A 24,821-nucleotide genomic window follows, 5' to 3' on the forward strand; every position below is an offset into this window, starting at 1 on the left:
CCTACCCACAGCAGCAAGAATCCAACTCCCACACACTCATGTCAAACCTCTCATCCATCAAGCCAGCCATGGCGGACTGGTCCTCGCTTCCGCCGGAGCTCGTCCGGCGCATCGCGGACCGCCTCCTGGACACCAACGACCTCGACCTCTACATGTGCCTCCGCGCCGTCTGCCCCAGCTGGCGCTCCGCCACCGACGACCCCAAGAACTCCTCCGAGCTCCGCTTCCGCCCGTGCCGGTGGATCGTCATCGACGAGCTCTTCGACGTCGGAAGCGACTCACGCCTCCTGGTGAACACCCTCAGCGGCCGCATCGTCCGCCTGGACCTGCCTCTGCTCCGCCGGTACTGCTTTGTTGCTACTACCCACGGCGGCTTATTCGTCCTCGCCGACAAGAAGCCCCCTCACCCGGCGGTCGTGCTCAACCCCTTCACCGGCCACATGATCCGCTTCAAGGCGCCCGTGCCCTGCTACAGGGGTCCTGCTGCCGCCGCTCTCTCCGGCCTTTTTGCGCTGTCGCTCACTTCTGCAGACCTCCGTTCTTCACCCACCCTCATCTTGGTCTGGGATAGTGGTTGCGGTCAATACATGGCTGCTCCTGACACCGACGATTTCTGCCGGGATTTGGATGGAGAAGAGATTATTGAAGCCATGAGCTCATTCTTTCTGATGCCGTTTGCCATTGCTGGCGGCATCTACGCTGCCGATGGTTGGCAGGGAAGGGTGGCGCCGCTTCCGGTTGCTTTGGCTGCCAAGATCTTCCGTGTGATGAGGCTGCTCCACATTGATCCTTACAGGATGTATGTGGACAAAGTTTTTATGGGGTTTGCTGATCGTTCCTGGACAGGAGATGCCAACCGCTTCTTCCTGGTTGAATCTGCTGGAGAATTGCTGGCTATAGAGAACGTGCAGCCACATCTGAAAATTTTCAGGCTGGACACTGACAGCGATGAGCTCGAGCCAGTGGAGAGCATCGGCAGCCGTGCCATCTTCATCGGTTATCGTAGGTGCGTGTCTGTCAGTGCGGACAAGTTCCCCTCTGTCGTCTCCAACTGCATCTACTACATCAAGTGCACAGATTCGTCACATGACATCTATCAGTATGACCTGAAGACAAAAAAAGAAGAGAGGGTCTGTGAAGCCATAGATCCCTTAACCCCCACCATCATCATGCAACCCTTCTTACACCCCATCAGGCCAACCTTTGCCAAACCTCCTTTCACCATCCTGCAGCTCCTCTCCAGCTACACCGTAAACGCCCGGGAATCTCAGCTTGAGATGGAAACTTTTGTACAGGACCTTCTTCCTGGTGCTTTTCCGGACGACGGCTCTTACTTTGATGAACATGACTGAAGTATTGATGAATGTCAATGATGTACTCTGCTGAGCGATGATAGATTGCTTGTTATCAGGAAGAAATTGCATGTATGCTCGAGTCGGTCGTCTTCTTTTGCTTGCTTTGTGGGAACTATCTAGTGTTGCAGTGTTAATTTCAACTTGTTATGCACCTATATATTCCTTCATCTTCTTATGTACTACCTCCGTAAAGAAATATAAGAGTGTTTAGATCACTAAAGTAGTAATCTAAACGCTCTTATATTAGTTTACGGAGGGAGTACTAGGTTTATTCTTCCGAAGTTTGTACCGCTGAATGGTGCTGCATGCAACGGTGTGCGTTCTGGCGCTTGAAGATGGTGTCTTGATATTTGTTTGCTGATGTTCACAAGTCGATGTTTCAGTACATCTTTTTCTTTTTTGGAGATTGCTGTTCCAGTACATTGAAGCCAGGGTTTAATTTGTTTGCTGCAGTTTGTCGCCGTCGCCGTCGTGTCAGGATTAGACAGGAAAAGGGCTGTATCCCAGGGTGACGTCATAATTAGACCAGTAATACTGGATTAATAAATTAAATATGCTGCGTCTCCGGTTCGAACCCGGATGATGCCACAATTGTTTTGCTCCGTTTTGTCCAGGTGACAGTGACGTCATAATTGGTCTGGTGACAATATCGTCTGAATAAATTATATATGCTTGTTGCATTAATAAAATTGAAAGGTGTCGTGGTGTAGTTGGTCTAGCACGTCAGTTTAACACGCTGAAGATCTCCGGTTCAAATCCGGACGATGCCAAGTTCTTTTTTGCTGGGGTTGTTTATTCTTATTATTATTGCTGTTTTTTTAATTTTATTTTTTGTCTGCTGAACTTTGTATTGACATTTTTTCCTGCTTGAGCTTGATAATGGTGATGATAGATTGTGCATTTGTATATTTTCCCCACAATGAAGTGCATAGGTTTATAGGATAGATTCCCGCAAAAAAAGGGATAGATGTTGGAAATAAAACAACAAAAGTAATGTCGAAGCACATGTGAACTAACTAGATGTTTATGTTTCTCCTCACATCTCACCATCTTTTTTCTGGAACAAAGTACTTGTCTTTTCTACCTCCTCTGTAAACAAATATAAGAGCGTTTAGAACACTATTTTAGTGATCTAAACACTCTTATATTTCTTTACGGAGGGAGTACAACACATTATGATTGATCTATATATATTTAGAAGGCCAGAAATTTTGTATGTGTTGTAAAGTAAAAGCGAGAGACAATTGACAAGTAGTGGAATCCCCGTTCTCATTGATTGGGTTTGTTACAATATATACATCCTGTAGGGACGCGACGATACTGAGGGACGCGAAGGGAGAGACGCGTCGGTTGCCTGATGGCAACTGTATGGTAGTTAACAAGGGGAGATTCCCTTCCAATTAAACATGCGTGTTTAATTCTAACAGTATGCATACATTTTTTTTGCGAATTTGTATGCATAGCGTGTAATGTTTAAGATCTATATTTAGAAAACCAGAAATTTCAGTACCAACTTTGAGGAAATTGAAGATCCCCGCTCTCCGTATGCCCTTCTTTCATAAATTCCTACCAGAACATTTTCTTTGTAGTACCCCCTCCCCCAAAGCTAGATCAAAGGTTTCTACTCACATATGTAGATAAAAGTAGAACGGCCTTTTGAAAAAAAGAAAGAGTACAATACGGTGCTCAGCATGCGGATCATACATTGACCAAGGGGACATGAAATAATATTTTATGGACAATACACCAAATTAGATAGGATAAATTACTATATATATATATATATATATATATATATATATATATATATATATATATATATGTAAACTTAGAAATCATTTTTTTCTTTATAACATAATAGAAAATAAGGACAACTATGTATGCATCCGAACGTGGCAAACTAATTTGGGAAGCTGGAAGTGTGGAGGATAAGAAAACAAAATCTAGATTCGAGTTAACCACACTTTTTCTAGCAAAAAGTGGAATTAGTAAAGGACATAACTCTTTCATTTTAAGAAGTCCCCCACATATCTTTATGAGAGCCTAACCCGAAAGTGATGCTGGTTTCAGAGTGCCACATCAAAGATCGAAGATCCTTTAAAAAAAATATGCACGCGCATGATCTATAAAATTGGAAATAGCTATAGAACATAAAAGAGAAATTGCTAGCGGTTCCTGTTTATGGTCTAATTGCATGCCTACTAGAACTATTCTTTTGTGAAGCTTCAAAGAGTACTCCAAGTCAAGGATTAACAGTTTATTTTTGAACTTCAAAGACAGGTTCTGGTTTCGAAAGTTCATAACAAATCAGATTCTTATGGATTTCTATGAGGGAGAAAGTGCGAGCGAGAGGGGGGGGGGGGGGGGGGGGGTGAGGAGAGGTTTGACCCGTACCGATTCGTTCCGGTTTTGATTGAAACAACTCGGCCGTCTCCTCTAGTGACTCAAGTACAAACAATGTCATAGTTGTCACCAAATGGGGCAAAGACGCCAACAATGTTTTTTTCTTCAAAAGATTAGGCTGAGAATCCGTGGTTTTTTTATTCCAAACCTGTAAACCCGTGTGTCCTGCAAATCTAGCCCACAATGTGATGGTTTATGCAATTAATGGAGATTTGACTTAAGACTACAGAACTCGACGCAAAACATTTCTCATATTGCCACAACCACATGCACAACTTTTGCAAGAGTAGTTACTGCCTTCAACAAGACCATCCGACTGTCAAGAACTTCAAGAGTGCCGACGCTGAATCAACTTTGTTCGGCTTCATCTGCAAATGGGAAAGACACGCGCACTTGAGTTTCCAAGAGAATTAGAGAAGGCCATTTGCTGTATAAAACAAGTGCTGACACGTACGGTAATGTAAATGTACCTATTGAACTCAAACCACATGCATCATCTAACTGGATCGAAACTTGGAAGACAGAAAAGCACAAACCCGTACCAAGCATATGAGATTCAAATCCACAATTTCTTAGGTGATTTGCAAGCTTCTCCCCAAGTTCCTTGTGCCAGTCCTTGGTCGCCATGGCTTCCGGTGTTGTCCGCACCACCGCGGCCGCCTTGGCCAAGTCGATCGTGGCAGAAGCAACCTCAGGCTGTACAAAGATGAACACGAGCATATAACATACTTCCTCCGTTCGAAAAAGATTGTCCCTCAAATATATGTATCTAGCACTAACTTGATGCTAGATATATACTCCCTCCGTCCGGAATTACTTGTCGCAAAAATGGATAAAAGCGGATGTATCTAGAACTAAAATATATCTAGATACATCCATTTCTTTGACAAGTATTTCCGGATGGAGGGAGTACATTTGAGGGACAAGTTTGGACAAGTTTTTTCAGAGTGAGGGAGTAGTATTCGTAGCAAACGTGCAAGCGATGAAACATTTTGCAAAAGCCGAGGAGCGGACCTGGCTCTCGAGAATCCGCTTCACTTTGGCGGCGCATCCGCCGCACGACATACCCTGCAATGCTTACCAATTACCAAATGAAAAAGGGAGGCATCGTCCCAGCATTTCTCCAGAGGATAACTGTGTGTCTCTGGACGAGTCTAGGATTGAGGATGTGCCTCAGCTTACTGCTGTTGAGAATGATATTTTAGCTGCTCCTTTTTCTGAGAAAGAGGTGTTTGAGGCCATATCGCAGATGAAAAATAATGAGGCTCCCGGCCCGGATGGATTTCCGGCTGAGTTTTATAAGAAGTGCTGGCATATTATTAAAGGGGATCTGTTGCTGTTGTTCCATGATTTATTCTCTGGACAGCTTCAGCTTTTTCAACTGAATTTTGGAACGATAACCCTGCTTCCTAAGAAAACAGAGGTTGTGAGAATCGAGCAATTCAGGCCCATCTGTCTTCTTAATGTTAGTTTCAAATTTTTTTACCAAGGTCGGGACTATTAGGCTCACACAGATTGCGCATGCTGTGGTGCAGCCTACTCAAACTGCTTTCATGCCGGACAGGAACATCCTAGAAGGGGTTGTGGTTCTTCATGAAATGCTCCATGATATTCACACGAAAAAACTTGATGGTGTTGTTTTCAAGGTGGATTTCAAGAAAGCGTACGATAAAGTCAAATGGTCTTTCCTTCAACAGGCCTTACGCATGAAGGGTTTTGATGAAGCTTGACGACGCCAGGTAGAATCTTTCACGCAAAAAGGGAGTGTTGGAATTAAAGTGAATGATGATTGTTTGGATGCGAATTGGGGGCATTACCTTTCACATACTTAGGTATACCCATTCACCATCGTAAGCTGACAAACAGAGAATGGAAATGCATCGAGGATCGGTTTGAGAAGAAACTGATTTGCTAGATGGGCAAACTCATGTCATATGAAGGCCGATTGATTCTTATTAATTCGGTGCTCACGAGTATACCTATGTTTCTCTTATCTTTCTTCGAAGTACCAGTTGGGGTTAGGAAAAGGCTGGACTTCTATAGATCCCGGTTCTTCTGGCAGAGTGATGAACTAAAGAGAAAATACCGACTCGCCAAATGGGATATCATCTGTCGACCAAAGGACCAGGGGGGCCTTGGTATTGAGAATCTTGAAGTCAAGAACAGATGTCTTCTCAGTATGTGGCTGTACAAGTTGTCAGTTGAGACTGAGGCAACGTGGGCGCAGATTCTCCGTAGTAAATATCTGCAGTCCAAGACTTTGTCCCAGGTGACAGTGAGACCGACTGACTCGCCGTTTTGGAAGGGGCTTATGAGGGTCAAAGCGGCCTTCTTTAATAGAACAAAGTTTATTGTCGGTAATGGAAACACCACTCGCTTCTGGGAGGATACTTGGCTTGGTGAAACGCCGTTGGCGCTTCAGTATCCGTCTCTGTATCGTATTGTTCAACGACGTGATGCTCTTGTTGCAACGGTTATGCAGTCAATTCCCCTTAATATTCAGTTTAGGAGGGTGCTTGTTGGCGAACGGTGGGAAGCATGGCTTCATTTGATGAGTAGACTGATGGAGGTTCAGCTAGCTCATCAGCCCGATCAGTTGTGTTGGAAGCTTACTAGGTCTGAAGAGTTCACAGTCAAGTCGATGTATATCGATGTCAGTAACTCTAGTGCTATTCCTAGTTCCAAACATATTTGGAAAGTCAAAGTTTCTTTGAAAATTAAAGTGTTTATGTCGTTTGTACATAAACAAGTCATTTTAACAAAGGATAATTTGATTAAGCGCGACTGGACAGGATCTACTAGGTGTAGTTTTGTGATCGGGACAAAACTATCAAGCACCTCTTCTTTGATTGCCCGTTGGCGAGAGTTTTGTGGCGCACGGTGCAAATTGCCTTTAACATTACTCCTTCGAATTCGGTCAGTACGTTATTTGGAACGTGGCTTGTCGGGATAGAGTCCGAAACAGCTAGACACATTCGCGTAGGAGTATGTGCGTTGTTATGGGCAATTTGGAACTGCAGAAATGATTTGGCTTTTAACAGAACAACAACTATTCATTTTTTGCAGGTTTTATTCCGAGCTACTGCGCTGATCCGTATGTGGTCATTACTCACTCCGACGGAGGCCAGGGAGCGTTTGGTTACTGGATCTGTCCGGTGGGAGATGGTAGTGCGGGATATTTTCAACCGGTTTGGATGGCGGTCATGTAATAGGATAGGCGATTAATTTACCTATCTTTATTTTGCCAGCAGGTTGTGGCTTTTGGGCCTTTTGTTTTTGGCGTTGTGGCTCTTTGTGAGCTTGCCGTTTTTCTGTTTTCAGACTAACCTCGTTGAACCTCTTTATTTATCTATAAATGTGGCCGTATGTATCGTTCCCATGCAGAGGCCGGGGAGTCCCCCTTTTCGAAAAAAAATCGTCCCAGCAATTCTAATGAGAACTACGTACCCCGACGTGGAGCAGGATGACGTCGCTGCCGTCCAGCATCCCGGCCTCGACGAGCGCCATCGCCGCTGCAGCGCCGGCACCAGAGTCTCCTCCTCCTCCGCCGCCGCCGCCTCCTCCTCCATCGGAGCGACCGCCGCCCCTGTCCCCGCCTCCGCCGATGGACGTGGGGAGGAGCCGCGTGGCCGCCGAGGCCGGCGGCGCTGCTGTGATTACGGCTGGCTCCATTGCTCTAGTACGACGTGTCTCGCTGCTCTGCTCACGTTAATTTTGGTTTCGTTCGGCCTCCTCCGCCGCGAGTCCATATCCATTCACTCTGTTCTTACGTGGGCCTTCTTATTCCATTATGATGCACGCGACTATCTTATCTGTGCTATAGATCACAAAAATGTATCCATTTCACTAATAATATTTTAAATGTATGTAACAATAATAATAAACATGTGTTCCATTGATTTATATGATGTTTTTAATAAAAAGAAAAATTTTAACTTTTTTTTACAAAAGCGTTCAAATATTCTGAAAAATATTCATCTAACTAAAATATTTGTTACATATATTTATAAAAATGTTCATATGATTTTTACAAAAACTTTCACGCATTTCATGTAATCTCAAGAATGTGTTCACGTAATTTCAAAAAGTGTTGGCGCATTTTATTCAAATGTTTGTCTACTTAAAAAGTGCTAATGCGTTTCTACAAATACTCGGGTAAGTCTTAAAGATGTTCACATGTTTATAAGAATTGTGCATGTAGTTCTTCAAAAGTGTTGGCACTTAAAAAAGTTATTGTTAATTTATAAATTGTTTACCATTTTTTAAAGTTCTTGTAATTAAATAAAATCTTCGCCTTTTTGTAAAAAATATCAATGTAATTTTCAAATGATCACGTATTATATATATATATATAAATACTCATATAGTTTTAAGAAAACAATTTTTTTAATGTCGGGCCTAAAAAATACTCATATAGTTTTAAGAAAACACAATTTTTTTTTAAATGTTGGGCCTATCTCCCAGAAAAATAAACACAAAAATCAAAAATACCAAAATGAAACAGAAATGGGCAAACACGGAAAAAGAAAAGGTAGATAAAAAAGGGAAAATAGAAAAAACATACATGGAAAATAAAAGTTTATTGAAGAATATCTTCTAAGTTTATCTGTTTTGATTCGCCATAACACCTTATTGGTAGTCTTGTTCCTCAAAATCACGTGCCCTGCTCTTCCTAACAGATCATGGATAAATACAATCTGTTGGAAATATGAACAATTTACCCTATGATTTTATTAACAGAAATAGTAGATAAAACATGACTATCACAACAGAGACAAGATAAGTCATGCAATCCGACAGAGAGTATGGAAATGGCATCTGAAGTAGTGAATGTGAACAGAATATATCTAGAGCAGAAACTGGAACAAGAAACTGTGGCGGGATCTCAAACAGAAAGAACACGAAGACGTACGGAGCCGCGGCAGAAGCATTGGTGTCGGGGTTAACATCCTCGCCGGCCATGTCGTCGAAGAGGTTGTCAACGTCGGGGAAGAAGTCGTCGTTTAGGAAGTAGTCATCGGAGTCTGTGGCTTCCGTGATGAAGAGGTCAGTAGTCGTGCAGAGCGCTCCCCAAAAACCTTATCACCCTTCTCCCGTACAGGACTCGAAGTGGCGGGGTTTCGGAGACCTACTGTCCCCACCTGCGGTGCATGCTGTAAGCTGGGATGGGGAAGGACCTAGCAGTAGATCAGAGTTTGGAACTCGGTGGCGAGAGGAAGATGATGTTCTGGTGTGTCTCTAAGGAGGCGAATGGGCAGCGACGGGAGGTGAAACGAAGAGATGGAGACGAAGCGAACAACCAGCAGTCGTTCGCATTCAATCTCCACTATAGTAAAAACTTTTCAGTCTTCGTGTGACCTTTCGTATACGAGACATGCGCAACAAAAATTTAGACAATGGCTCGGCTCATTCCGGCAACCCGCGGCACGACAGAGGAGGAGCGTGCGTAAATGTCTCTCTTGTTCTCATGCTCATACATGTGGAGAAATATTCTCCCTTATAAGGAGGTCCAACTCCTACCAAACTAGCAATGTTGTACTAAACTTTAGTCCCACCTCTTGCCTTGCACGAATGGGCTAAGTGGGCCTCTAATATTTCTTAGAAATTCTGAAATGGCTATTGGGCTAGCCCGAAATAGACCAAATTCCAGCAATCCCTCACCAGATTCCAGAGACACACAAAATTTGCCTTTGGTTCCAAAACACTGTTTTATATACCGGTACTACAGTGGAGACTGTTAAGTTGAATTTCCACCTAGAAATCTATGCTACACTAGTAAGCAACTTGAACAATGGACTAGGCCTTGAACTGCAAGTGTTCTGTGAATCTAGCTTCACACAAAGCATTGACAGATACTAGGCTACTATGGGACTTCCCCGCGGGTGGAGCTTATGCGTCATACTCCGAGGCCTTTCATGAGTTTACTAAAGAGCACCGTACTCCCATAGATTGCGACGTTTAACAATCAGACTCATATAGGTGTGTTCTTCAAAAGATGTTCTGCATGACAACATCTCTGCTTAAATAAGCCACTTAGAATACATTAAGATGTACATCAACCTACCATGCAGATTAGGATAGTATTGCATCTTCATGGAGTGGTATTGTTAGTAGTAAGGATACTATCTTCTCAGTTGACAACAGCTTGTCTTCAACATCTAATTCATGGGATCTCCGATCACATAGACTAGGTTACCACTGTGAACGACTCATATTGTGGGTCTCATACCCATCTCATTCGATGCATTATCTATCACATTACGTGATAGACCCTTAGTAAAAGGATCTGCCAGATTTTTAGATGTTTGGATATAATCCAATGTAATAACTCCAGAGTTTCTCATTTTTATGACAGACTTTAACCTTCTCTGAACATGTCTTGATGAATTCATGTTATCCTTTAGCTGCTCACTTTCGTGATCACAATTTGATTGTCGCAGTTCATAAGGATACCCGGTACAGGTTTCACAACAACAGGCAAATCATTCAAAAGCCAACGAAGCCAAACAGCTTTGACCGTAGCTGTATCCAGTGTTGTGAGTTCTGCTTTTATTGTTAACCTCGTTAAGATGGTCTGCTTGCAAGACTTTCAAGAAACAACGCCACCTCCATGAGTGAAGGCATATCCGCTCGTGGCCTTTATCTCATCAGTATCTAAGATCCTGTTTGAGTCACTATACCCTTCAAGCACCTTTGGGTACCCAGTGTAGTGAATTCCATAATTCGTAGTGCCTTTCAAATAACGCATAACTTTCTTTAGAGCTTTCAAATGAACCAACTCCCGGTTTTGAATCAAATCGGCTTAATTTGCTAACAGCAAAAGAGATGTCAGGTCTTGTAGCACTGGCTAAATACATAAGCGAGCTAATAATCTAAGAATATTTCAATTGATCTCTAGCAGTTCTTCGGTTCTTTCGAAGCAGCACGCTAGCATCATGTGGTGTTGGAGAGGGCTTGCAGTCACTATAGCCAAAGCGACTCAAGATCTTTTTCACATAGTGAGATTGAAACAATGTATCCCACCATCATCATCTCTCAATAGCTTGATGTTTATAATAACATCTGCTACTCCTAAATCCTTCATTTCAATCGTCCAGGCGGCCGTACCGGCTATTTGGCGGGGACGCCGTGGTTGTGCTGGGGCAAGGCCGACTCCTCCTTCACGCGGCGTCTGATCTAGACGCCACAGTTGTTCGGGGGCGAGGCCGGCTCCTCCATCACATGCAGGAGCGGGGACGCCCGCTCCTCCTTCACACGCGCCGGCAATAGCGGCAACTGGCCCATGTGACGGCGCGACCGCCCCGTCATTATCTCGATCCGGCGGACGAAATCTTCTTCCATCAGAGCGGCCTCCTTAAAGAGTCGGCGCGGCTGCTACGGAGGATCCGGTCACCGTGAACGCTGACGGCCTAGAGAGCGTGGGCGGCAGCGCCAAGAACCGCCGGAGGATGAGCTTCCGCCTACTCTGCCTGCTGGTGCAGAGCACCACCACTTCTGCATCGCCTCAGCTGGTGTCGAAGAGGAGGAGGGGCTCGGCACAGAGACGGGAGAGGGGAGTGCGGCTCTGTGCGTTGCCGGCGCACAGCTTAAATAACCGCGGTAAGGCCCATGCGAAGGAGTGGTCAGCCCGCTTCAATACGGTGCAACAGCCGGAGTTGGTTCCTTGGAAAGTTGCGTCCAGATTGAAGTGGCAGCTGACGAGAGGTCGTGTCGGTCAGCACCGCCCTTCATCCGGTCACATCGCGCGATATGAATGCCGACCGGTCCGTTTCTAGGGTGGCATGAATGTGGCGCGGTAAACGGCGCGTGCATCGGAAGAAAAGTGCGAAAAGGGCAGATGAGGTTTTGGATGAGCCAGGACGGTCAGAAGAGGGCTTGAAAATGGACCAGAGAAAAAACAATCAATCGGTAGATCGGCAATTTTCCCCTCTACACATTGTTCCCAGGTGTTCAGGAACTCCAGGAGCAAAAACAGGATTGTGGCGGCGGCTCTGTATAACCACTGTTGGGTGCGTGATCACATGTGCGGCAACAATCGCAAACGAGTTCATTAGTCTTTAGAGATTAACTTCCAGCACGGGCACTACTCTGTGTGCTTATGTTCAAGACAAGATAAGATGGATCCCTGCAGCATCTGGAGAATACAGTGCTAGCTCGGCCTATCGTCTGTCATTCCCGGCCAACGCTGCTAAGCACTCTGTACTCTCTTCGTTCGAAAAAACTTGTTTTAGCATTAAGTTAGTGCCAGATACATCCATTTGAGGCACAAATTTGAAACAAGTTTTTTTAAACGGAGGAAGTATGTGCGATGAGTCCACCTTTCGGAAGGCGTGGGTATTGAGGAAAACAAAATGTTCTCCTGGTTGCTGCACCAGAATCACCTCTGGTGCAATGACAACGTCGTGGCTTGTCGAATGGCTATTTCTGTGCCGGTGCATGAGAAACCTGGAATCCTCCGTCCACCTTTTCTGTGACGAAACTGCTACCCAGACGACAGTGCTACACGATCTATGCACGACGTGCTAATCCAGCCGCTGGTGCCATTGTCAATCAGTGCATGTCCGGCTGGATTTCTGTGACTGCAACATGGCCACATCCATTTGGAACCAGGCGGTGCTATGGCAGGCACGGCCAGGATGGCTGGGCCGACAGAAAGACGACGACTGACATTATCTTAGAGCATCTCAAGCCGTGTCTCTAATAAACCCTTCCAATGCATTTTTTTAGCGTCAACGTTAAAAAAAGGCCAAGCCGCGTCCCAAGAAGCCCAATTTTCGCCGGTTCGGCCTGAAATTGGTGCCGGCGGACCCAGGTCGAGCCCGGCGCGCTGGGAGGCGCCGGGTGAAACTTTTTTGGCGCGAAAGCCCGGTGGGACCACCGAGTCAGCGACACACGGGCGCATCGTCGTCCTCCCTCGTCGCCTCGTTTTCCCGCGGGGAATCAATGCCAAGGCTGCCACCGGTCAGTCTTCCGCTGATTCCTCACGGGCGGCGCAGTAATGCCGTCGGTCAGCCTTCTGCTAATTTCCCTCCCGCCACGCGTACACACACGCCTGCCCCCCTGGCGGCTATAAAAAGCCACCCTCCTCGCCGGTGGACGCACACTCCGGCACCCTATCTCTCTCTCTCTCTCGTCGCCGGCGCCCTTCTCGTTCTCCCCCCCCCCCCCCCCCCCGCCACCAACCTCCGATGGGTGAACGGTTCCCCGGCGATGCTGCGGCGGCCAACGGCCGAAACATGCGCACGCCGGGGAGGTGGAGGCTCAGCGCCGGAGGCGTCCCAGTCCCCCTGCGGCCCGACCCCGAGCACCCCGGCCACTTCCACGACGAGATCGAGCGTGTCCGGGCCTCCCTGCCGGATGAGGTGCGCGGCCGCCAGGAGTACGCCGCCGACAACCACGCGAGCTGGGCGGCGTACTTCCAACGCCGCCATGAGTAGCAGCTCGCCTCCACCAACAACGCGCCGGTGAGGGGGCGCCACAGCACTGACGGCCGCCGCCTGTGGTGGGGCATCCCCGGGCGGACACTCCATTACGTCATGTCACACCTTGAGGGTGGCAACGAGCCGCCGCTCCAGTACCCGGCGGCCACGGCGCCTGCCCCCCCGCCGGAGCGGCAGCATTTGGCTGCCGCGACGTATGGCGGGTTCGTCGTCCTCCTCCTCCTCCCTCTCCTCCGGCTCGCCAGCGTGAAGGCCGAGCCCGTGGGGACGCCGCTCGGGCGGCGCACCAGCGGCATCGTCATCAACGAGGGCGGCGACGGCTCCTCCTCCCCCTGCGTCGTCAAGCCCAAGACGGAGCCGGGCCTCGTCGCCGTCAAGAACGAGTACGATGACCTGGCCGCCGACGACGAGGCCGCCCTGAAGTGGGCGCACGAGGACTACGCGAAGCTGGAGATAGAGCGCCAATGCCGCGCCCTCGAGGAGATCGTGGCCCGGCGCCGCGGCCGCGGCGAGGGCAGCGTCATCGTCCTCGAGGACAGTGACGAGGACGCGCCACCGCCGCCACCGAAGCCCGTCCGCCAAGGCGACGCAGGGCAAGGGAGCAGCAAGGACGGCGGCGGCGTGAAGAAGGAGGAGGCTGACGACGGTGGCTACGGCGACGACTACAGCGTCTTCGGCGCGTTCTTCGGCCTGTAGGGCGGGCGGAGGGCTACAGCGCATGTTTTAGTTTTTCTATTATGTTTTTAAGACTTTAATGTACAAACATTAAAGAAAAATCGCCTATTTTGCCTGATCTGTGTCATGTTTGGCCGACTTTTTAATTCAAAAAACGACGTCTGGGTTCGGTTTGGGTCGGCAGTTGGGAAACCGACCGCCTCCACGTTCATATTTTCGCCGGCGCGTCCCTAGGCGGCACTTTTTTAAGCCTCTGACGGGCCGAACAGCTGGAGATGCTCTTAACCACCATCGGTAGCTCTCCTCCGGCCGGCTGCGAGAAAAGTCATCCGCTAGATGGACATGCTCATATGTTCGGGGCATGAACGAAATGACTGCACCTTCAGGGCAAAGATCCCAGCAAAACAAGACGTAATTGGGCAATACGAAGGAATTTGGACCAACGGCGTCTGGCAGGAGTAAGCAGCCTACAAAGTCCCTTCGGCATATGCCGTGAGATAGCAATCCGAGATTCGTGCGTTGTACTGGGCTGAGCATCCCCTCTCTCTGCTCAGGTGATGGCCTCGCACCGGCTGCGCGTACGCGCCCTGGCCATTACGGCACCTGTACTTTCATCAAATTCCTTCTGACAATGAAAAGATATACAATCTTTGCGTATTCGCGAAAGGAAAAAATTTGGCCTATGTCCTCCTTTACTTTCTCTTCTTTTCATCTTATTTGCTTCTGTCATCCATTTGATCACTTGATCAAATCCTGTTCTTCATGTGCTATCTATCTGCTAAATCAATGAAACACCAGCGAATGTTGGGTCTTAAAAAAACCTTAAAAAGGATGTGCTAAGAGCATCTCCAACAGGCGCGCAACGCGCCGCGCGCTAAGAAACCTTTTACATCGCCGGAGTAGCCGGTTTTTGCTCGCCGCGGCGCGCTAGCTCCAGCAGCAGCTGCAAAAAGTTGTGCGCGTGCGCCGCTTCAGCAGACGCGTTAATTTTTTTCGTCTTCTCCATCTACTCCAACTAGATACGCACTCGACTCTGACTCTAAACTTCATAGGTAGGCATAGATAGATTAAATAAAAAAAGATACATAGATAGAAATCGATAGGTAAAAACGATACATAGATAGTTCTAGCATAGATAGATACAAAAAAGGATAGTTCTACTACTACACCTCGTCCGACTCCTCCGATTCCGACTCCGCCTCGGTGATGTCCTCCTCTGACGTCTAAATGAAGGCGTCAAGATAGCGATCGTCCTCGGAGTCCCAGGACGACGCTGCTCCTAGCTCGATGTTGAAGAGCGCGGTCTGCTTCCGTGTACGCTTGTCCTCGCGATAGGCGGCTCGCTCCGCCCTCCTCTCCTCCCTCTCCGCCCTCCTTCGCGTGAAGAACTGCTGCTCGTTGATGACGTCCTGCAGAAAGCGTTGGCGTCACTACTCCATAGCTTCCTCGTCCATCTCGGCGAGGGTGAGACGGCGCTCCCGCCTCCGGTTCTCGCGACGACCCTCGTCGGTGACAAGCCGCGGGGGAGGCACGAGCTCCTGCGCCATCTCCCGCGTCGGCACTTCCGGGAAGTTCAAGTCCCTGTGATGCCACCGGAGGCGCCACGCCGCCGCGTCGTACGCGCGGGCGGCCTTGTGGGGTGTCTCGAAAGTGCCGAGGCCGAGGCGCATGTCGCCTAACCGGATTTTGGCGGAGAAGGAGCCGGAGGGCGCGCGCGGACGCCGCGGTAGCCCAAAGCTCCCCGGCGGCGCGGCCGCGGCGGGGCGAGAAAGATTCGGGGGAGAGCGATGGCAGGGGCGCGTGGTGAGGTGTAGAGCGGTGTGAGGGCGCGTAGTGAGGTGTAGAGCGGTGTGAGGGCGCGTGGCAGACGTTGTATTTATAAAGCGCGCGTAGGATGCCGCGCGCCAAAACTAGCGCATGCCCGGCCGCTTTTTCGCGCGCGCGCTTTCCTTTCCCGCGCGCCTTAGGGCATGTACAATGGTTGATAAGATAGTCTTATCTTAAGTTTTGCATATAATTTAGAGATGACAAAAAAGATATCTATAATGGGTCATCTCTTAGCCTTATCTTCAATAATTAGCCATTCCTAAAAATGTGGTGAGACATATCGTGCTAAGAGATCATCACTTGTCTTCTCTTAAATAAGAGAAGACAAGCCTTTTCTTATGAGTTCTCTCTCCTTCACCTCATCATTTATCCTATATGACACTCCTAAGATAGCACCATTGTATATGCCCTCAGTTTCCCGCGCCCCGCTGGAGCGCGGGAAACCGCCCCCTGCGCGCGAAAACCGACTTTTACCGCGTGTGCATTTTTTACAGCCACGGTTGGAGATGCTCTAGAAAAAACTCTAGAAAAATAATCAAGATTTCAGATATTTCACCGTACAAAAATGATTTATCAGATGGTATTTCATGGACCAATTTGTAGACAGAAACATGACGTAGACGAGAGAAGCTAGTCTTTTATTCCACTTTATTCCTTTACTCTATTATTTATTTATTCCACTTTATTCCTTTACTCTATTATTTATTTATTCCACTTTATTTTCCCCGCGGGCGACCCGAGGGGAAACCCTAGCCGCCGCTCTACGCAATTTCCTCCGCCCCTCTCCCTCCTCACCACCGTCCGCAACGCCGCCGGGCGAAGCCTGGCCGGCTGGGCGGCGGCGGGGCTTCTTCCCATCCATCTCATTCTGGCTGGCGCGGGACAGTGGGGACGAGAGGAGCACCGGGCTAACGCAGGGTTCGGCGGCGCGGCGGCGGGTCTCCCGGCGGCGTCGTGAGCGGCGTGGTGGTGGCGGCCCGCGAGTCGCGAGGTGGTGGCTGCATTGGAACTGCCCGGTGGTCGCGGGTGCCGCCGGATCCGGATCGGATCCATTTGGATCCTGGCTTCGGACTCCGTCGGCCGCCGCGGGGTGATGTTGGTCGTCACTGGCAACGTCAGACTGCTGGTTTCGGCGTCTGGAGATCTACAACGGGTTCTTCTCGATCCTCCTTTCCGGTGGGTCGAGCCCCATGGATCTTCCATCTTCGCAGGTTTTGGATCGTGGCTTGTCGCCGGATCCGGAGCAGGCGGAGGATTGGTGGCATATGATGGGGACCGGAGGAAACTTTGGTCGGCTAGGCCGGCCTGGCATCGGCGACGTCACTCAACGCTGTTATCCTCCGTGGAGGCGAAGCCGAGGTCTCTCCTATCCACCTCCGAACCCATCCCGGACGAAAGTCCAAAATTCATTCTGGATTGGGCGGCGGCAGTGTCCTACGCGTCGTATCCTCCATGGAGGCGCCGTCTTGGGAGGACCTGCTGTTCGGGGGAGAGATGATGTGGATGGTGGGCTCCGAGTACCTCCAGCAATGGCGACGGTGTGGAGGTTGCCAGGTGGTACGGCGTTGTATCTTCCGCGTCGATGACGATGATTTTGGCGGCATGGTGCGGCTACATATCGATGATGGATGCAGCTGGATGGACGAGCGCAGGGCGGTGGATCTGTCTGGTGCCATGGTGGCGTCGACGCCAGCGAGACCGGGCAAGGTTGATGCAGCAGTATAGCTCTGAAGATGGATTGGTGGCACGTGGCTGCGGCGGCCTCATACCCGGCAGGCGTCCTGGTTGAGGAGCACGCCGGACTGGTGGGTGCCCATACCCGGCAGGCGTCCTGATTGGGGCCTCAGGTCTTAGATGTTAGGTTTGGCTGCGAGGTCTGTTGGGTAGTAGACCTAGACTATCTGCGCCCCTTCATCAACTAGATAGGAGTAGCAACAGATGTTGCTTAGACGGTGGCTTTAGTCTTACTGTTGTATGACTTTGTAAGGTCTTGTGTTAATAATTAATAAAATGGCTGTATGCATCATCCACATGTAGAGGCCGGGGGTCTTCCTCCATTTCCAAAAAAAAATATCATCAGAACTAGATTCCTGACTGTACTTACACATTTCGCTTCCAGACACTGAATTACTCTGTTGCGCAGCTAATTAATGAACTACTCCCTCTATAAAACTAACATAAGACGCTTTAGTTCAGTAAAGAGTGATCTAAAACATCTTATACTACTCCCTTCGTCTAGGTGTATAAGTCACTTCATGATAATCAAATACATAGACTTGATGCATTAACTCTCACGTTGTTTCTTATTTTTTGACATGAATAAAGGAATCAACCAATAAGAGATATGGGGCGTGTATGATTTTAATGACTTGAGACTACAAAACATGACATGCAATGGTCAGTTTGTTGCATGCAATGGTATTAATTAGCAAATAAACATTAAGTTCTCTCTTTTTTTCTTTACCTTGGTTGCGGTGAACAACCTAAGATGACTTATTCACCCAGACAGAGAGAGTACAGTAGTTTACAAAGGAATATTCGTATCGTGGTAGCTTTATCTATAAGTAGAGATGAACGCGGCGTGCACGAGTAGCAGCCTAGGTAGCTAGCACTAGTTGCATCGTCCGCGCGTGGAGGTGGAGCGCCGACCTAGCTAGCCAGCTAAATCTTGCGGGCCAGCTGGTGGAAGCTGATGGGCGCGGTGAAGCCGGCGGCTCCGTCGAAGTAGGCGGCGGCGCTGAGCTCGCCGGCCCGCTGCGAAGGATGCGTTCGGTCCCAGAAGACGAAGCGGTCGTGGTCGGCGCACAGCGTGGAGTTAGGCAGGCAGTCGGTCTCCGCTCCCAGCCTCCCGCTCCCGCAGCACGCGCTGTCTATGCTCACGTACCCTACACACCATCCGACCCGATCCGATCCGACCACCAATCAATCACGTGTAAATCCATGCAAAATAAAGCAACATGGTAGGTAAGGTACCGTACCGGATGCTGCTGGGTTGGCGAAGGTGACTTGCGTGAGGTTGTAGGAGTCGGCGAGGGAGTAGGCGAGGCCCGGCAGCCGGGCGGCGAGGCCGGCCAGGAGGGACCTCAGCGCGCCGTCGAACCCGGCCGACAGGAGGTTGAGGCCGTCGTTGCACCCGCCCGTCGCGCTCAGCGCCCGCACCGCCGGCACGCAGCCCAGCAGCCCCACGTTGATGACCCCGAACTTCCTCGCGCCCATGCCATACAGGTCCGTGATGGCGGCGGAGTACCCGGAGATGAGGCTGGCGTAGAGCGCGGCGACGTCGCCCGCTGTTGGCTGCGCCGCCGCGAACACGAAGAGGTCGTTGCTGCCGACGCTGAAGAGGAAGAATGACCTCGAGAGCAGGACGCGGGCCGCGGCGCCGCCCACCCTGGCCTCCATTGCCGCCTTGGTTGACCCAAAGTAGCGCACCTGCTTCGACAGCGGGATGTTGTTCCCGGCGTTCTGCATGCATCGCATTTGTCAGGTCAGGTATTGATCTCCATGCGTGCGTGCGTGTGGAACTCGTGATTGATCCATCGTTACATGCATGCATGCATGCACGTGGGTACTACGTGGAGAAAGAACATGGATGGATGGAAACATACAGTGGAGTCCAGGATGCCGGCTCCGGCAGAAGCATAGCTCACGCCGGCGGCGAGAGCGCTGAGGACCAAGGCGGTGGGGCGTGGCGCCAGCGACAGATACGCCGGCGGACTCTCCTTCAGTCCCAGTTTCATTGCTGCATGCGTGCACATATGCATTCATGCATTCAAACGATCGATCAATCATGCATATCATATACAGTAATCACGTACGACCTGAACGATAGTAGCAAGCAAAAGGTACGTACCGATGAAGTCGGCGACGTTGTAGCCGTTGCTGAACCGCCCCGTTGCCCGGGCGCCGCCGGGCAAGTCGACGCCGTTGAGGGGCATGTTGGCCCTGGGCACGTTCGGCCCCGCCAGGTAGTTGTTGTTGCCGACATCCAGCGTCGAGTCGCCCAACACGTACATCGCCGGCACCAGCCTTACCATCTTGCTACTCGGTCCGGCGGCGGCGGCCGCACTGAGCGACCACACCTGCATGGAGATCATAACAAGCCTAGCAGCAAAACCCTTCATGGCCGGACTACTATTAATATTGCACCTCATGATCATGATGATGGTCTCTGAATGTCTATCTCTTGGTGTGTTGGTGGCGACGGGGCAGGACTACTTATAGGCCCAGGCACATGCGCGTTTTCAACTCTCCACAATGTCCCGGTCGCATCGCACTGTGCTTCACAGTTGACGTGACGCCGCCGCCGAGAGGCAGAAGTTCGGCTCAAAAGGGATCAGAAACGGAAGGCCATGTGCGCATGCGTGTGGCCGGAGAAGAGAATATGCCCGCACTGATTTTGATGTGTGAGATAGTCCATTTGTTGCATTTAGTCCACAGTTTGTTAGCAGGTCTGCATCGGAATAGTACCCATAACGTGTCTGCTATCTCGTTTTCAAATATATCCCTTCTTTTCAGCAATAGTAGCTCATCATTTTGCTTAGATTATTTATTATGTGGATGCGCCTCCATGACATCCTTACCAAGTCAGATCTCATATTCATATATTCCCGCAAAAAAAAAAGATCTCATATTCATATATATGTTGAAAAATACATGGACCAGTAGCTCGTGCATTCTTGTTTATTTCAATTCCGTGCGTGTGCAATCCGAAAAATCAAATGGCATGCATGACTTTTCTTGGTATGCATGATTGAATACAAGAATTGAAGAAATGGCACAATTGATGATGAATCTACTGATGTATTAATCCCATATTCATATATATAGTGGATGGGCATCTAGCCCAGTGGCAAGAGCACGGCTGTGTGCCTTGGCAGACCCGAGTTCGAAACCTGTGGGCGGAATTTATTTTACCGAAGTAAAACTCGGTGTCTCACACCTTCCCTTCTTTAATAATAATGCCGCGGGGCTCCTCCCCCGTTGGTCAATTTTCTTTTATATTCATATATATACTGAAAATAATACATGGACCAGTAGCTCAAGCACTCTTGTCTATTTCAATTCCATGCGTGCGCTATCCAAAAAATCAAATATTAGCATGCATGACTTTTCTTGGTATGCGTGATTGAATACAAGAATTGAAGAAATGCAAAAATTGATGATGAATCTACTGATGTATTAATCTCATATTCATATGGACGTTGCTAATTTCTGATCGTTTTCAAACTTAGGTACAGATCGGAACGCCTCCTCCAACATGCACACTTAGATCACTCCATGCATGCATGCATATAAGACGAAAAATCTGATGTCGGCAAAAATTCCATCTAAATTCAAAAATTCTAGTGGATGGGCATGCGTGCGCTATCTGGTAGCTCAAGCACTCTTGTCTATTTCAATTCCATGCATGCGCTATCCAAAAAATTCCATCTAAATTCCAAAATGTTTTGTAGCTCAAACCATTGGTCCTATTCAAAATCCATTTTCACCAATAAATCCATCGTGGCGAGATCTTCGAAACTAGATCCTATGTTGGTATGTTTCTATGTCTTTTTTTGTCAAAAGTTACCATGTCTCGGCTACATAACTTACCAACCTGTTCACACTGAACTTATCAGGCATGAAAAACTGAAAGTTTTTTGCACTGTTTCAATGACTTTTGTAGGTCAAATTTTATCACTCGATACTATAAGGGACCCATACTATTCATATGTTTTTACCGGCAACAGTATGGCGTTGTTTGAACTACTCGGTGATAGTTATCGATTCCAATACTAGATATTACCATAACCACACATGTAACTACATCACTACTGTAGTATTTTGGCTATAACCTAGCAAGTTGGGTAACCTGCATCGTGCCATGGTGATAATTATAGCATAATCAATCTGATAACCACGTTAAATTCTTCCTAAACCTAGGGATATGATCAGAGATGCATCCTCCTAGTTATTTGTTAGAATGGGATATGCCGCGGGGCTCCTCCCCCGTTGGTCAATTTTTTTTTATATTCATATATATACTGAAAATAATACATGGACCAGTAGCTCAAGCACTCTTGTCTATTTCAATTCCATGCGTGCGCTATCCAAAAAATCAAATATTAGCATGCATGACTTTTCTTGGTATGCGTGATTGAATACAAGAATTGAAGAAATGCAAAAATTGATGATGAATCTACTGATGTATTAATCTCATATTCATATGGACGTTGCTAATTTCTGATCGTTTTCAAACTTAGGTACAGATCGGAACGCCTCCTCCAACATGCACACTTAGATCACTCCATGCATGCATGCATATAAGACGAAAAATCTGATGTCGGCAAAAATTCCATCTAAATTCAAAAATTCTAGTGGATGGGCATGCGTGCGCTATCTGGTAGCTCAAGCACTCTTGTCTATTTCAATTCCATGCATGCGCTATCCAAAAAATTCCATCTAAATTCCAAAATGTTTTGTAGCTCAAACCATTGGTCCTATTCAAAATCCATTTTCACCAATAAATCCATCGTGGCGAGATCTTCGAAACTAGATCCTATGTTGGTATGTTTCTATGTCTTTTTTTGTCAAAAGTTACCATGTCTCGGCTACATAACTTACCAACCTGTTCACACTGAACTTATCAGGCATGAAAAACTGAAAGTTTTTTGCACTGTTTCAATGACTTTTGTAGGTCAAATTTTATCACTCGATACTATAAGGGACCCATACTATTCATATGTTTTTACCGGCAACAGTATGGCGTTGTTTGAACTACTCGGTGATAGTTATCGATTCCAATACTAGATATTACCATAACCACACATGTAACTACATCACTACTGTAGTATTTTGGCTATAACCTAGCAAGTTGGGTAACCTGCATCGTGCCATGGTGATAATTATAGCATAATCAATCTGATAACCACGTTAAATTCTTCCTAAACCTAGGGATATGATCAGAGATGCATCCTCCTAGTTATTTGTTAGAATGGGATATGCCGCGGGGCTCCTCCCCCGTTGGTCAATTTTTTTTTATATTCATATATATACTGAAAATAATACATGGACCAGTAGCTCAAGCACTCTTGTCTATTTCAATTCCATGCGTGCGCTATCCAAAAAATCAAATATTAGCATGCATGACTTTTCTTGGTATGCGTGATTGAATACAAGAATTGAAGAAATGCAAAAATTGATGATGAATCTACTGATGTATTAATCTCATATTCATATGGACGTTGCTAATTTCTGATCGTTTTCAAACTTAGGTACAGATCGGAACGCCTCCTCCAACATGCACACTTAGATCACTCCATGCATGCATGCATATAAGACGAAAAATCTGATGTCGGCAAAAATTCCATCTAAATTCAAAAATTCTAGTGGATGGGCATGCGTGCGCTATCTGGTAGCTCAAGCACTCTTGTCTATTTCAATTCCATGCATGCGCTATCCAAAAAATTCCATCTAAATTCCAAAATGTTTTGTAGCTCAAACCATTGGTCCTATTCAAAATCCATTTTCACCAATAAATCCATCGTGGCGAGATCTTCGAAACTAGATCCTATGTTGGTATGTTTCTATGTCTTTTTTTGTCAAAAGTTACCATGTCTCGGCTACATAACTTACCAACCTGTTCACACTGAACTTATCAGGCATGAAAAACTGAAAGTTTTTTGCACTGTTTCAATGACTTTTGTAGGTCAAATTTTATCACTCGATACTATAAGGGACCCATACTATTCATATGTTTTTACCGGCAACAGTATGGCGTTGTTTGAACTACTCGGTGATAGTTATCGATTCCAATACTAGATATTACCATAACCACACATGTAACTACATCACTACTGTAGTATTTTGGCTATAACCTAGCAAGTTGGGTAACCTGCATCGTGCCATGGTGATAATTATAGCATAATCAATCTGATAACCACGTTAAATTCTTCCTAAACCTAGGGATATGATCAGAGATGCATCCTCCTAGTTATTTGTTAGAATGGGATATGCCGCGGGGCTCCTCCCCCGTTGGTCAATTTTTTTTTATATTCATATATATACTGAAAATAATACATGGACCAGTAGCTCAAGCACTCTTGTCTATTTCAATTCCATGCGTGCGCTATCCAAAAAATCAAATATTAGCATGCATGACTTTTCTTGGTATGCGTGATTGAATACAAGAATTGAAGAAATGCAAAAATTGATGATGAATCTACTGATGTATTAATCTCATATTCATATGGACGTTGCTAATTTCTGATCGTTTTCAAACTTAGGTACAGATCGGAACGCCTCCTCCAACATGCACACTTAGATCACTCCATGCATGCATGCATATAAGACGAAAAATCTGATGTCGGCAAAAATTCCATCTAAATTCAAAAATTCTAGTGGATGGGCATGCGTGCGCTATCTGGTAGCTCAAGCACTCTTGTCTATTTCAATTCCATGCATGCGCTATCCAAAAAATTCCATCTAAATTCCAAAATGTTTTGTAGCTCAAACCATTGGTCCTATTCAAAATCCATTTTCACCAATAAATCCATCGTGGCGAGATCTTCGAAACTAGATCCTATGTTGGTATGTTTCTATGTCTTTTTTTGTCAAAAGTTACCATGTCTCGGCTACATAACTTACCAACCTGTTCACACTGAACTTATCAGGCATGAAAAACTGAAAGTTTTTTGCACTGTTTCAATGACTTTTGTAGGTCAAATTTTATCACTCGATACTATAAGGGACCCATACTATTCATATGTTTTTACCGGCAACAGTATGGCGTTGTTTGAACTACTCGGTGATAGTTATCGATTCCAATACTAGATATTACCATAACCACACATGTAACTACATCACTACTGTAGTATTTTGGCTATAACCTAGCAAGTTGGGTAACCTGCATCGTGCCATGGTGATAATTATAGCATAATCAATCTGATAACTACGTTAAATTCTTCCTAAACCTAGGGATATGATCAGAGATGCATCCTCCTAGTTATTTGTTAGAATGGGATATGCCGCGGGGCTCCTCCCCCGTTGGTCAATTTTTTTTTATATTCATATATATACTGAAAATAATACATGGACCAGTAGCTCAAGCACTCTTGTCTATTTCAATTCCATGCGTGCGCTA

The 24,821-nt window shown here is 47.2% G+C and overlaps 2 protein-coding genes and 1 non-coding gene across 3 annotated transcripts; 1 reads left to right on the forward strand and 2 right to left on the reverse strand.

Annotated features, from left to right (window-relative positions):
* Positions 1-2,050: 2,050 nt before the first annotated feature.
* TRNAV-AAC (transfer RNA valine (anticodon AAC)) lies at positions 2,051-2,125 on the forward strand. Its single transcript has one exon. It is a non-coding gene; the product is annotated as a tRNA-Val (tRNA).
* Positions 2,126-3,876: 1,751 nt separating this feature from the next.
* LOC123124203 (copper-transporting ATPase PAA1, chloroplastic-like) lies at positions 3,877-7,461 on the reverse strand. The gene is made up of 3 exons (XM_044544863.1): positions 7,206-7,461; positions 4,301-4,454; positions 3,877-4,126 (listed from the first exon to the last, which is right to left on the reverse strand). Exons 1-3 carry the CDS (start codon positions 7,428-7,430, stop codon positions 4,107-4,109), a joined length of 399 nt encoding a protein of 132 aa, XP_044400798.1. The 5' UTR covers positions 7,431-7,461; the 3' UTR covers positions 3,877-4,106.
* A 10,664-nt stretch (positions 7,462-18,125) lies between these two features.
* LOC123124204 (GDSL esterase/lipase At5g55050) lies at positions 18,126-19,894 on the reverse strand. Its single transcript, XM_044544864.1, has 4 exons — positions 19,551-19,894; positions 19,306-19,439; positions 18,679-19,162; positions 18,126-18,585 (listed from the first exon to the last, which is right to left on the reverse strand). Exons 1-4 carry the CDS (start codon positions 19,855-19,857, stop codon positions 18,362-18,364), a joined length of 1,149 nt encoding a protein of 382 aa, XP_044400799.1. The 5' UTR covers positions 19,858-19,894; the 3' UTR covers positions 18,126-18,361.
* Between the last annotated feature and the right edge of the window lie 4,927 nt (positions 19,895-24,821).

Source organism: Triticum aestivum, chromosome 5D, assembly GCF_018294505.1.
Source record: "Triticum aestivum cultivar Chinese Spring chromosome 5D, IWGSC CS RefSeq v2.1, whole genome shotgun sequence".
Classification (NCBI taxonomy): Eukaryota; Viridiplantae; Streptophyta; class Magnoliopsida; order Poales; family Poaceae; genus Triticum; species Triticum aestivum.